The 15,434-nt window shown below is 31.3% G+C and overlaps 1 protein-coding gene across 4 annotated transcripts in view; it reads left to right on the top strand.

Annotated features, from left to right (window-relative positions):
* LOC145254898 (zeta-sarcoglycan-like) overlaps positions 1-15,434 on the top strand; it is a 367,875-nt gene that overhangs the window by 268,201 nt on the left and 84,240 nt on the right. For 2 of the 4 annotated variants that reach the window (XM_080113835.1, XM_080113851.1), the window contains exon 3: positions 8,356-8,391. The exons of the other annotated variants lie outside the window; for them this stretch is intronic. In XM_080113835.1, the coding sequence (XP_079969961.1) occupies positions 8,356-8,391 (36 nt within the window). The remainder of the gene's footprint in view (positions 1-8,355; positions 8,392-15,434) is intronic. 4 annotated transcript variants of the gene reach the window in all.

The raw sequence follows: 15,434 nt of genomic DNA on the forward strand, positions 1-15,434 counted from the left end.
TCATATTGTTTAAATTACTGCGTCTTACACGTGTTTCATTGAATGGCATAAACTAAACAAATCATCAGAAACTTTTTATTAGTTCATCAAAGAATAAAACGTAGTTTTTTTTTGTGTGTGTTTTTTCTTTTCTTGGTTCAAAAAGAAAAGATAATTTTAAAACAAATTTTTCTCGTTATAAATCATCATTATTATTTCTTAATTTCAGTATTATGTGACCAGTAGTTCAAGAGTTTATTGGTTAAATATTTTCACACAGACACGCACGCATACATGTATCTACTGTTTTATTTATGTAGAGTTTAAAAATAAAGTAAAATGTAGTCTTTGCTGTTTATGGATGCGACATAGTCATCGGATTCCTCTTGAAATTTTACTTCAAGAACTGATCAGTTTGTGGAAAGAGGATCGGATGGAACTCAATTTTTGTGGTACTTGTACGCATTGGGTACATAGTAGTGATGGGACGATTCTGTTCTAAATTACCGATTCTTTTTAAATTTCTAAATATAGTTATTTTGTGGGAGGAGGTCAGAGTACTGAAAAAAAAAAAAAAGGAAACTGTATTATGTGCATATACTTTCACAAATGTAAAAATACACTCGTGAGTATGACTTATAGATTTTACTTGTAAAACTGGTAGTTTCAAATTGGTAACAATTTCTAAATCTCGTCATTAATACAAGCCACGGAAAATGAAGTTTTGAACAAATACAAAGAAAATAAAAAACGATTAAAAGAATCGATTCAGGCATCGGACAGATAAGAACAAATTTTTGTGATTCTGATATCCCAGAAAGTTCCGATTTTTTTTTTTTTTTTTTTTTTTTTTATTCCGATTAACCATCCCAACAATAGTACACAGGAAGTGCAGTGGAATTATTCGTAGGTTGAGAGATGATAACCAGTTTATAAGAATATTTATTTATTTATTTATTTATTTGCAGGCTGTTATCCTCATTTTCATAGTTATTGTCTCACCACATTTTGGCCAACTAAAACCTCTGGCCTGATTTTGGCTAGGATTGAAACCGCTATCTTCAGACAATGCTCACCTGGGACCATAGAAATTCAACGCCTCTATCCACTGCCATGCAGTTGGCCGAAACGCGGTGAAACAACTATAAAAATAAAGGTGAAGATAACAATCCATAAATAAATAAATATACAAATCACTCATCTCAAAGAGTTCCAATAAAACAATATGTAATAGTTCATAAGAAGCTTAAAACAATGGAGACGGATGAGAATTTGGATGTGAAGAAAATATTTTTTGGATGGTGAGATAATTGAGGTTGTTCAGGATGTTGTTACCTATATGATATAATTAGTGTGTTGATGTGATCATAAGAGTTAGGAGCATATGGGTTTAGTTCATGGAACGTCTGTCATTACTAATCAGCAGAGCATTAACACTATCAACCAAGAGAATACCAAGCATGTGTATACAGCATGATGATGTCTGCAAATGAAACTTGGGTAGTGGGCGTTGAACTTGGAGATATGTGCTTCATGGAGAGAAATATGAAAATAATGGATGCGTAATGCAAGGCTTCAAGACACCCTTAGATCTGGTGACTTCAGAGAAAGATTAAATTTGAACAGCATTGGGAGATTACATAAAGCAGAAGACTTTGTTGATTTGGGCGCATAGTTGACAGTTCCTGGGTTAGATGGAAAAGAGTTGAGGTAAAAAAAGTTGGCATAGAAGGGCAAAGGAAAACATGGAAGGAAGTAATAATGATGGATTTGAGAAAAAGAGGGATAAATAAAGACATGACCAGAGATACTCTCTACCACCTATAGCAATGGCCAACGACTCTTTATCTGAGAGTACATCTTTCAAACTCCTTGGCCTAACATTCACAGGAAACATGAGTTGGAACAATTACATTGAAGGCATTGCCAGAGCCGCTGCAAGAAAGGTGGGCTCTCTCTACCGTGCTAGAAAACTACTAACACCCGAAAGTATCCTGTACCTCTATAAGGCCACCATTCGCCCATGTATGGAGTATTGCTGTCACATTTGGGCTATTGCATCTGCTACTAGTCTCTCGCTCCTTGACAAGGTTCAAAAGAGAGTCGCAAACCTGAACTGGCATCTAAGCTTCAGCCTCTGTCCCATCGACGAAATGTTGCATCCCTCTGCCTGCTCTACAAGTATTTTAGTGGTGAATGCTCTGACCAACTGCAATCACTTGTGCCCCCACGACGTGAGCACCCTCGACAAACCCGACAGGCTGCTAAATCCCACCCCTTCACAGTAGAGATCCCTAGATGTAAAAGATCTTTTTACTCCAGTAGTTTCTTCCCCAGAACCGCTAGACTCTGGAATTCCATTCCAGGTCCCTGCTTCCCCAACAGTACTGACGTGCAGAAGTTCAAGTGTAACGTGAACCGACATCTTGCTGCCCAAATCCCTACATAGTACCCCAGTAGTTGTTGCCCCTGATAGTAGCCCCCTACACCAAAGTGGCAATTTGCCTTGTTTGGGGTGAAAATGTAATTAAAAAAAAAAAAAAAGATAAGTTTGTTTAGAAGTCAGTTTTTAAATAGATGCTAAACCGAATAAGATGATAATGGAAGTTGTATTATCTTAGTATTATACTAAAGCTGCTTTCTTTGAAGCATGATACTTGACTTTTTCAGTTTAAACTTTAATTCAAGTCATTATGTATAAAAATAATTGTATAAAATCAACAGTAGGTCCTCTACAGCGCAATGTAGATTACAATATATTTTTGATTAAGTCATTGTGGGAAGGCATATAAAACTCCCCCCCCCCCAGTGCACCGCGATAGGTCCCCAACTAGAGCAGGCAATCAATCGATTTGATTGAAAAATGGGCTATTTCACCAATTCCGATGACAATAAAAAATATGGGAGTGTGAAACATTCGTTGATCATCATTCACTCCAGGACAACGCCGGGTTTCCCTGCTAGTATATAAGAAATTAACTTTTAATTTAGTTTAAATTTAATATTCAACGAGGAATGCAAATAAAAAACTTATAAAGTTCTTTATTTTTTATTTGTATTGTCGATAAATAAATTTGTTGTAAATTTTAATTTAGAGTTTAAATTCAATTTATCATTGCTCTATCTCGAATATTGGGCTTTTTCATCTGGTTAGGATTGTCATATAAATATTAATACTTGCATTAAGTATACAGAAGTATTCAATTTGTAAACTTGAAAACATTTTTTTGAATATATATATATATATATATATATATATATATATATATATATATATATATATATATATATATATATATATATATATATAATGTGCGTGTGTGTCCTTCGATAAGGACTGAAAATGTCTGCTTTTGCACGTAAATACCAAAACGTTATCAATGTTTTCATAAGACTAAAACTTCTTTACTTGTGTGTTTGTCTAGTGGAAACGATATTTTGGAACCGGAGATTTTATTCTTTTCACATGACTTGAGAGCAGACATTTCATTGGACGAAAAAACATTAGTTGTTAAAACACAGGAAGTGACCCATAATTTCTTGCATAGTAAATACATTAAGACACACACACACACACACACACACACACACACATTTAAATTGAACATGAATGAATTTCAACGCCGAGTACATATTCCTATAGTAATTCAAACTTTCTTTCCTCTGTAAATAAATTGTAATTATACATATGTAAAGTAGATATTTTTTTTCATTCATAACAGGAAACCGAGATGAAAAAAAGATTTAATCTGGTTTGCTTTTCATCGCCCCTTCCCTCCCTCCTCTCTTCATGTGTATCATAGTGGAGTTGACTAGAATGTTATTCAAAAACAACTTATTTTTAGTCAATAGATGGCAATAGGGATATTTAGTTTTTAATTAAATTCCCTCAAAAGGATTTCCTTTTCTTTCATGGTGACAGCTGTTAAAGCAGCATTGCATTCTGGGAGGAAAAATTTGTCTAAATTGGGAAAAATTGTTTGTTTATTCGGGAAGTAAGTAAGCAAAAAAAAAAAAATTGTTTTGGTATGCTATCATTTCTTTTTTTAAAGGTATAGACTAAAATTGCATACACATACAAAATATATGTATGTCAAAAATGGTTTTGGTGATCGTAGGTTGCTCAATTATTAGACTATTTAAGATTTAGAAGAAAATAATAATAATAAAAATAAAAATAATAATAATAATAATAATAATAATAATAATAATAATAATAATAATAATAATAATAATAATAATGAAGTCAAAAACAATAGAATGCATAAATCTGTGACTCACCGGACAGATATCAACATTAAATTAATTTTAAACTAATTAGACGCGAAATCACTGCACTATATTTTTGCTTATACATTATTGTTACTTGTTTTCACTATTATCTTATTTGTGTGGTTTTAAAAGAAAATGGTGTGAAATAAAATTCCAGATCTCAAAAAGCAGTTTCATGATATTTTACAAGTCACGGCTCGCTTGCATTAGATGAGAGATAGAGAGGGGGGTAGAAGATAGAAAGAGGGAGGGGGATAAGATAGAGTTTTGTTGAGTAGTATTTGTCGTGCTTTGGTTAGACACCCAAAAGCAAGTATAGTTGCTTTTAAATGTCTTACCAAGAACCGGATTGAGAGTACTCAACAGTACAGTGTCACAAATTTCAGTATATTATTGTTTTCAATTATCTCGTAGGCCAATTCCACACACACTCACACTATTTATTTAAAAACATATTTCACGGCCAAAACGAAAGGAAGGATAAGTATTTTTTTATGGCGTCTCTCTTTAAAAATCTACCAAAAATGAAGTAATTATCCAATCAATACGAAGTTTTCATCAATTATTACGTGAAGAATGAACTTTATAACGGTATACGTTTTTTTTTTCATAATCAATATATATATATATATATATTTTTGCCTACAAACCCCTCATTTTTTGTGGTTACAAATATGCTTAAAATAATCAACCGAAACTGAACAAAATACATTATGGGAAGGGTGAGGATTGTGTATATATATATATATATATATATATACATATATATAAAAGCAACTGCGCACTATCAGATTTTAAGGTTGAAAATCCAAATTTTGAATATGTTTAATTTTTCATCTTTTGTGTTTTGAAGTGTGAAATTCGTTGAATATATTAATAATAATTATTATCTTTCAGATTAGCAGAAAAAAATTATATATTTTCATTATTTTTACAAAAAAAAACACTACTTTAAAATTTTTGAAAAATAAAATAATTTTCTTTTTAGCGAACCCAATCTTGCTAATGTACCATTAAATAGGGAATGCTTTAAAGAATTAACACAAAAAAAGAAAAAGAAATCGATAAATAACTGCACATTTTGCTAAAAATACGATTTGTTGCATCAATTTATGTGATATTGCCTCACTTATAGAAGACCATAAGGCTTACAAACAGCTGTTATCTTCCCCTTTGCCTTTTTGCTGTGACTTGCACTTGACTTAGTTCAAAATGTGGGGTAATTGCATCTACCACACTCTCTTGCTCAGAAACACTTGGTCCTGGTGGCAAGACTGGGCAAGACAACCAATTGTGATACTAGATGCAGGAGTTGTTTCTAACACATACGGCGCCTAACATTCCCGAAATGGTCACCCATCTGGTACTGGTCAGCCTCATCATTGCTTAACCGGTGGTTATGTAGGTGACAAATATGTACAGTAGAACTCCGGGATATGGCAATATGGCATTAAAAATTAGTAACAAAATACAGTACAATATATAATACACATGTGTATAATCATATAACATTATAAATAACACCGTAAGGTGGGTTAAATAGCGTACGTATTTCACATTGTAACCTGAAAAGAACGTATGGCCACCATATCCCGGGGTTCTACTCTGTGTGTATGTATATATATATATATATATATATATATATATATATCGATTATGATGGAAATTTACAGGACTAAATTAACTTATTTTGTCTTATAAAGGCTACCATAGTTTCTTCCAAATTAACATTAAATTTTGTTTGTTTTTTTAATTTTTGCCACACGAAATCTATACAGTGAGATAAAAGATGGAACTATTTCAAATTCAGGCACTTGTGCTATAATATTTTTGCATAATCTTATAGCAAATCCTTCCAAATCTTATTTAGAAAAAAAAAATTAATTGTCCCAAAAACTTTTTAAAAAAAAATATTCAAATGTTTTATCCATCAAGACAAAAAGTAGCGGGGAATGGTGTTGTTGTTTTTGTTTTTTGTTTTTTTTGCAAATTTAAAATTTAAAATTCTATTAAAAATAATAATAAAAAAAAATTATATTGTTCTGCTTTTCATATGATAAAATTCAGGCTTCCATCTTTCCGGAAAGAAAAAGTTGCTCAAGAATAATGGATTTTGATAGATTAATTTTAATTCGTTTTTTGGCTGTGCTTATATTTCAGAGACGTACCATAGTTTCATTGACGTCATTTTGTTTGGAACTTGTCATCAAATCATAGGATAATATAACCCCGATTTAATATTTCATTAATTTATTAATTGTTGTTTTATTGATTTTTTTTTTTTGTAATATTCAACTTCTGCTTTGGAAATTCATTCCTATTCGAATCACACTGAACTGTATAAATTTTCATTTTATAGTGTTACATTTTGTATTAACACCGTCGAAACGTGGATTAATTCGCGTAAAGTTTTTCTGTTTATATAATTGCACGTATAAAAGATCTTTATGTTGACCACTTTTGAAAATATATTGCCATTTTTTTAATTTACATACATTTAAACTTATATATATATATATATATATATATATAGGGTTTTAGATACGTAGGTTTCCTTCCTCTTATCTATTTGCCTTTCTGGTACCTAAGGTTTTATGCATTTTTATTCTCATAGCATTTTTATGATAGTTAACATGTCACAGAATGGATCTTGTAATCCTTAACTTATTAATAGTTTATCTTTTTATTTTTTTATTTAACTCATCTATTTTTTTTTTCATATATTAGTAAAAATAGTAACCGTATTATTTTACATTTTTTTTTATTGGGGAAGTGGTATTATTCACTGGAGAGCCATGTACTTAACAGCTGTCCTGTTTCGAAACAGCTACATGGTAAGCAGCTGATGATCCCCGTTTTCTATTTACAAAATTTTAGTTAAGGTTTTCTCTTTTCATCCTTGTGTAGCTAAATTCTGTTTTAAAATTGAAGACTTTTGCAAAATCGGCTTATGCAAATGCTAAGTTTATTTCTATTTAACAACTTTAGTTAATGCCATTATTTTTTCATTATATAAATGAATTCTCTTTTGTCATTATAAACTTTTTAGAAGTCGATTATGTAGGTGCTAAGTCTGCGATAGGTTAAAGTTAAATTTTTTTTCCTTCCGGGAGTTTAAACTGCATTCTTTATTTTTATTTTTGCATTTTTTATTCAAACTTCTTTAGACTAATATATATATATATATATATATATATATATATATATATATATATATATATATATATAATATATATATAGTGGAAATGGTAATTAATAAAAAAACTGAAGAAAGTGCTCAATACTGTTGTAGAGCAAATATGCGTTTTATTTTTTATCGTATCTTTCTGTTAAATTACATTATTTTTTCAGCTCGAATTTTAAAGTAACCCCCTCCTCCCACCCCCACATATTCTCCTTCCCCTCCATGTATCCCTATGCCCTCAGCCACACCAGAAATAAACTTCCCAAACCCTCCCCCACAAGTTCCTTAAACCCCCAAACTAAAACATTACCGACATACCAAGCACCCCCTCCCAACGTCCCCCTTGTTCCCTTCCTCTTTTTTCCGCTCTCCTCGCACCCCCCTTGACCTCATTCACTCTTTCATCTCAAAATAGCGAACATTTCTGTAAAAGTCTGAGGAAGCTACAGACGGCCAAAAAAACGGCCGAGTAGCTGAAACAATAATGTAACTTAACAGAAAGATACGGTAATAAAAAATAAAACGTATATATATATATATATATATATATATATATATATATATATATATATATATAAGGATTTAAATTTTTAACTTTTTTCAGCATTTTTAACCAGAAACTGATAACAGATGGTTTACTAAGAATTGATTGGAATATTAAAAAAAGATAAGAGTATTAACACAAAACTAACCTATAAAAATTATGAATGTAAACTGTCATTTAAGCTGAACCCATTCGATTCTTTTAAAAAAAAGTATTCAACAAAATAAACGATATCAAATAACTTGCTAGACTATTCTAGAAAATATTCAATTACAAAATCTTTAAACAATATGTTTGACTTTATTGATGCCACACAGTATTGCTGTTTCATTATTAACCCTATTGAAGCTTGAAATACTATGTTCCTTTACTTCAGGGAACTTTGAATCCCAAAACGGGCCGCTTGATAGGGGTAGGTTGACATCTTGTTTGAGTGTGATTGTTTTTTTATTTATTTATTTGGTTAACATTAAATTTAGGGGAATCCTAAAAATTTCCTATCGGCACTATTTCAAACCAACTTATAGGACAAAATCTGCTACACGTTCACTGTCTTTTTGTAAAAAAAAAAAAAAAAAAAAAAAACTATGTAATAGACTTTAATAAATAATAAAAAAAAATACTAAGGCTGGTTTTCCATGCCATTTCACAATTTTCAAGATGGCTGATGTGACGTGTAAAGTTTATCGATACAAGATTTATTATTGATGTATTATGGTTAAATATTTCTTTCTTAGAGGAAAAATGCTTAAATTATTAAATATTAAATTATTGGAGGCAATTTTTTCATTATTTTTGTCTCCATCCAGAATTGGTAATTTTATTTTTCTAGTTATGAGTAGGGCTATGACAATAGCTTCATTGTTAAAGAAAACACAGTTAATCAATCCATAACCACATCACTCTATCTAAAAACATATAATATATTAACTGATATATACTCGAGAGTCAAAATTATGAAAAGAATATTCTCTTGTCATAGCCTTAGTTATAAGCCTCTTAGTAATTTTGTATCATCAAAAAATCACAGATAATTTTTTTATTATTGAATCTTCTACCGACCCAGGTGTAGCTTTTTAGTCATTAATTTAATCTTAGCTTAAACTTTAAAATTGAAAAATGAATGTTTAAGTTACAGAGAGATCATAAAAAAGCTCCACATTTAAAAAAGATAACTCCTATTGTTACAATTATGCAAACTTAGAAATTATCTTCCTTAAATTTTTAGACTTTTTGGTCATTACTTACATTCCTCCATTGTAATAATATTGCTAGAATAATTATTTTTGGAACGAAACTAGTTATTTTAATGTACAGAATAATTGCAAAGTTAAAAAAGAAGAAATATCTAGTCAGAATCAAATATCGATTTTAGATGTACTGCTATTTAATTTTAACATGAAAACCCTACAAGATAACTATATAGTACATTATATTACATATACTTTTTATAGAAAAAAGTAAATATAGTGATTTAATGGGTTGTTTTGAAACGGTGCCGCACAGCTTTTTCTTAGGATTCCTTAGAAATAATGGTAACTGTTTAGTTTTTTTTTTGATTACTGCATTGAATTGCTTTTTTTTTCTTTGTGTCACTTTTTAGTTTGTTTTCATTCTGAAAATTATATTTGTATAGAGAGATACTTTATTTTTGTAAACAAAAAAAAATCTTTGTAATTAGTTTTGAAAAATGAAAAAGAAATGTCTTGTTTTTGTGATGTGTTATTTAATTGATGAAAGCAGCCATTTTTTTCTTGTTTTTCCTCAAATGCTTTTTTATAAAAATGGTGAAAAATAACTTTGTTTTTCGAATTTGGTTATGTTTTGAGTGTTTGTAGAATATAGCCCAAACTAAAAAAATATATACATTAGACTTTAAATTTGCTGTGCATTTTTTTCTTTTCTTTTCTTTTCTTTGTGTGTCTTTTTTTTTTTTTTTTTTTTTTTTTTTTTGATAGTCTTTGCCTTGTTATTATTTTGTAAGTTCTCAGTCAATGATTGGTCAGAAATTATTCATAGGATTTCAGTGTCATTGCTCACAAACAATTTTTATTTGAAAAGCATGTTTTAGTAAAGAAAAAAAATTTAAAAAAAAGCATGAAACATTAAAAAACAGTAAGTGATGGAAAGTTTTAACGTTTACACAAAACACAGACAAAACATGTCAATCAGGAAAAGAAACATTGCTGATGTATAAATTAATAAGGGAGATAACTCCCAAATTTCCTTTTAAAAAATCAATAGTAACATTTTCTTGTAAAGAACAAGGTGAACAAGTTGTAATAGATCATAAGTAATCAAAAGCAAAGAAAACATTATTTTAACAATTTAAAAAAAAAAATAGTTTTGTCTGCATTAAACATAGAAAATTAAACTTTCTTTGATTTAATGTATTTTTGTTATTTTTTTCTTTATTACCAAAATTAAAGTGATTATTGGTGGTTGTAGTGTTGGAAAGCCCCCAGATAAAGACAAGTTCCTTTGTTTAGTTTGAAGAAAGGAAATCAAGTACAATTCATTGGATGCACAAAGAAATGCAATGGAACTATATGTTTCTGTGCAATAAGTGTTAGATTAATAAAAACTCTTGTTTGATATTGAACTGGGGCGACACCGATAAAAGTGTAGGTGTGCACACATGCACATTCCAGACGAATTTTTGATCTACATTCTTGCGTCTCATAAAAATGACTGGGATTGTAATTATCACCGAAAATAAAGAAAGGTTTACATTTTAGGTTGGGAAATTAGAATTGTGCAATGCAAAATAAAAAAGAACAATGTAATCTCCATATATAATATAATGACTGCAGAAATTTCCCTCTAGACCAAAGTAGTATAGGTTTGCTACAACAGATATCGCATACAAATTCAATACATCTAGGCTGATAGCCACTATCTTATGTATTTTTCGACCACCATTTCAGGCACATTTAGTCATGATAATAAAATACTACCTTCCATTCTACGAGCAACACCATCACAATCGCAACATCTAAAGAGGAAGGAGTCCCTATTTTTCTTTCTAAATATTTAGCACTATCACTACTACCAGTTGTCACCAGAACGAATTCTACACATTCCACAGATTCTGTTATTACACCAACTGTAACTGGCTCAAGATAACCTAGATCTAACATAAAATTTCCAATTTTCTATTCATAAATAATAAAGGCTTCCTTTCCAAAGTCCGTCCATTCTGATTGGCTGAGCTCTGAAAATTCTCATATTCCGAAATGTAGTTCTTCACTTTATAAACGAACACTTACTATAATTAAAACAAGGCGTCACTAACAAGCATATTATTTCGTCTACTGTCAACTTTATGTAATACTTAGTTCATTACAGTCGTGTGTGTATGTGCACGCGTGTGTACGAACGATACAAATCACTTTGATTATTGATTATCGAGTGATTTGTTTTGTATGCACGCACATACACACACACACACAAAAAAAAAAACACACCTATACACATGACACAATAAACACTTTGTAAAAAAAAGTTATTCTAACTTATTCCCCTCTCTCTCTCTCTCTCTCTCTCTCTCCCTCTATCTATCTATCTATCTATCTATCCCTGCGCGTATTCCCCTTGTATGTGCTTCTGTCTGTGTGTTCGCTCAAACATACGTCTCAAATAAAAACAAAAACGCCTTTCGTTGATAAAGAAATTGCAAAAATGTATCAACATGTTATCTGCATAATTGTCATTTCGTATTTGGTTACGTCTTCAAAGCTTCAACGAAAATACGATTTCAACTGTTTGCTTTGGTCAGGTTACATGTGCCGTAAAGACAAGGAAAATTGGTAGCTTTTATAATTTTTTTAATAACTATTTCTTTATTAATCAATCGTTTATTTGTATAAAATCGTTTATTTGTATAAAATTTGTATAAAAAATGTGTTTCTAATTAAATTTGTTATATTCGTTTATTGATGATTTTTTGCTATTTACATCAATGCGACATAGCAATTTATTAGATACTATTGGTTACACTTGAACATCATTATTTCGATTTCCGATTTTTGCTACAATAACGAAGAGGAACCAAAATGTTTATGAATGTTTACATTCATTATATTTGAATGCATTATTTTCTTTCAAAAAGAAAAACAAGGATATTTTTTTACATAAAAAAGTTTGCTAAAATAATTCCTTTTTTCTTAAACTTATTCTACATTTTTACATTTTTTCCTCATTTGTTTCTTCCGTCTGAATTATCACCGATCTTCCACTTACTTTGTTGGTTTAATCTTTTCAATTTTTCCATTGTTTTATTTATAAAACACTATGCTTACCTACAAAAAGAAATTAGGCTAAATTTTTGAATTAACGACTTTCCCCAGTGCTTGCTCACATACATGACCATAGTAAAATTAAACCGTCATGGTTTGCCTCTGTCAACCTAAAGAATAACAGGCAGCGAACATGCATTTAATGACTTGAAAAGATTCACCATTTTTTTTTAAGATACTGCACTACACAATTCACTGTATTGTGTATCCACAAATATTGAGAACATAAATATAATAAACATATTTTTTCCATTTAAACAAACTGAGTCACAGCAACGCGTGGCTGGGTACAGCTAGTATTTTAATATTTACATTTCAGGAATGTAGGTTTATGTCTCTATATGCCAATTGACAAACACTAGAGAGAAAGAGCAGACTGACAGTCTTCCAACGTGATTGACATTTCTCCCCCCCCCCCGTCGCCTGTCACATACAAACCCACACTTACAGCTAAACATCTCTCTCGTTGTCGATGGGCAAACGTTGATTGTAAATGTTGGCAAATTCGTCTCTGTGTTGATTTTGAGAACAACAACAAAAGAATTGTCAGGTGTATATATAATTTAGCAAGCATTTGAAAGGTGCAAAGTAGAAAATTATATGTGCATTTAATAACGCAACACTCTAATATGGAGAAAGTATATTTGGATGGCGAGGTTAGTGAGGTTGTCCACAAGTTTTCTTACCCGGATCATATCATTGGAGTGCAGAGTAGTTGCAAGAGGTAGGAGTCGATTGAGTTACATTTGTCAACCAACGGAAAAGTCTATTAGGCATGTGTATAAAATTTGATTATGTATGGAAGTGAAACCTGACCAGTGAGAGTTGTGTACATGGATTGCATGGAGAGAAATAATGAAAATGGTATGATGGATATATAAGTTTTATAGAGTGGCTTCAATCTGATTACCACAGAGGAAGATTAAATCTGGACATCATTGGAAGAAACAGAAGACTTTGATAGTATGGTTATTTTGAAAGAGTAGAAGAGTTCTTGTGTTAGTAGATGTAGAACAGTTGAGAGAGCAAGTTTAGTTCTTACTAATGATTACTACGATACTATCCCATTGATTACTGTACGTGCAATAACCCTTATCCCTGAGTGGCTTCCGGGCCTTGATAAGTGGTGACTACCATGTAAAAAAAAAGAAAGAAAAAAAAAAGAAAATTACTAAGTTGGACTGGAGAGAAAGAGGGATCAATAAGGACCCGAGATGTGTTAGTTTGGAAGTTAAATTTTAAAAGCCGTCCAACACATGCCAGCATGTAAATCTGACGATAAACAGAATATGCTGATGACTAAAACATGGTTTTAAATAAAAAAAAAACTCACTAAGTTGTCTTGTGAATAACATATTTAACTGCAAATAATTTCTAACTAATTCGGAAGATGATATCAATTCTCATTTCTTTCTTTTTACCGTGATCATATAATGCAAGTTTATTTATCCTGCCTTGACAGAGTTCAAAATAAATTTTGTAGCCTAGTGGGGGATGCCCTTTTCTCTTCCCTGCAACCTCTTTCCTACAGAAGAGACGTTGCTTTATCGTTATTTTCATGGCGAGTGCTCGTCTGAGCTTCAATCTATGGTCCCCCCTTGCCAAACTTTCACAAAAAATACTCATCTAACTGAAACCACTATTAATAATTTCCCTCACTCTTTATCTGTACCTAAACATAGATTCCATGAACAAAGCTTCTTAGAACTGCATGCCTGTGGAACTTTCTTCCATTTCCCTGCTTTCCAGCTGACTACAATTTAGTTGACTTCAAGTCCAATGTAAACAAGTTCTATGAGCCGTCCCAATTATTAATCCAATTTAATAAATTTCTACTACTAATGAGTACTACGATATTGTCCTTTGACTAATGTACCGAATTCAACCTCTATTCTCGAGTGGCCTCCTTGCCTTGATAGTGATTACTCCTTTGTAAAAAAAAAAAAAAAAAAAAAAAAACTTTGGAATCCATCTAGCAGACGTCTTATGTAAATTTTTATGAATGATAGTTTCCACAGATCCTGTACTAATCTTGATCTCTTGGGCTATTTGATGAATAGTCACATGCATCGATCTTCCAAAATGGCAGCCTGAACTTGACTGGCAGATGCCTTATCAATAGCAGAAGGGTGACTTGGTCTGGGAGTTGTTTCTGTAGATACTCAGCCATGTTTGAATTCACAATGCCAGTGTTTTACAAAGTCATATGATAGGACATCGTTACCATACGTTTCTTTCATTTCATCAAAAGTTCCTCTTGGTTTGCGTCCTTTCAACTACAAAATCAGGCCACCGACACTCAACAGGCTCCATTTCAGGGCTCAGTTCAATCACCTGTAAGTCAGAAAGTACAATTAGTTCAGTGCTGTGATTTGGCATATAATCCGGAGATATATAAATAATTTCAGCTAGATCAGATGACTGGAAGTAGGTCAGGGGCATTACTTATTGAACGCCCTTCGTAAATAATTGTTAGGTGCCATTGAGAGGAGCTGGCGTCGGTCTCACATTATTTTATAGTTGCTTTAGGCCGTATTAACTATCAATCTTTATTTTCTCTCATATGGCCAACTTCTGTTGAACTGAAATAATCGGGCAGAAATTTATGGTTCAGCTCATTTTTTAAAAAAAAGTTTTCATTCTGAATTCAGAGAAACATTTGGCATAGATCATGGTATTTATTGTCTATATATTTAAATATACTTCAAACCACAGACGGTGACTTGTCAGAAGTGATCACTCACTTACCACATTGCTAAAATCAAACTTAGAAGAAAGGACAAGATTGCTTTAGTTCTTGCACGTGTGACGTCACGACAACACGTGATCGAATCAAGAGTTGGATCTCGCGTTAGGGTCGGGCAATAAAAGTGAAAGTAATTTGTTTTTTGCCCGCTCCTATGTAATATATCACTCAATGCATGTGTGGAAATCTACCTGGTTGGTTGTAGGTATATATTTTGAGATTTTCTTTTTTATTTATTTTTTTTCGAAAAGAAAGTTAAACTGTTGCTCAAGAGACAATAGGAATTATATTTTTTAAATAAGCACAGAAAGTTAAATTATAAGCAACAGCCTTTGAATAAAAGGAACAACAACTGTGTTTATTAATTGAACAATTTTACTTCGGCAATTAATAAATGACAATAGATAAATG

This window comes from Euprymna scolopes, chromosome 3, assembly GCF_053919585.1.
Source record: "Euprymna scolopes isolate OS-2025 chromosome 3, ASM5391958v1, whole genome shotgun sequence".
Taxonomy (NCBI): domain Eukaryota; kingdom Metazoa; phylum Mollusca; class Cephalopoda; order Sepiida; family Sepiolidae; genus Euprymna; species Euprymna scolopes.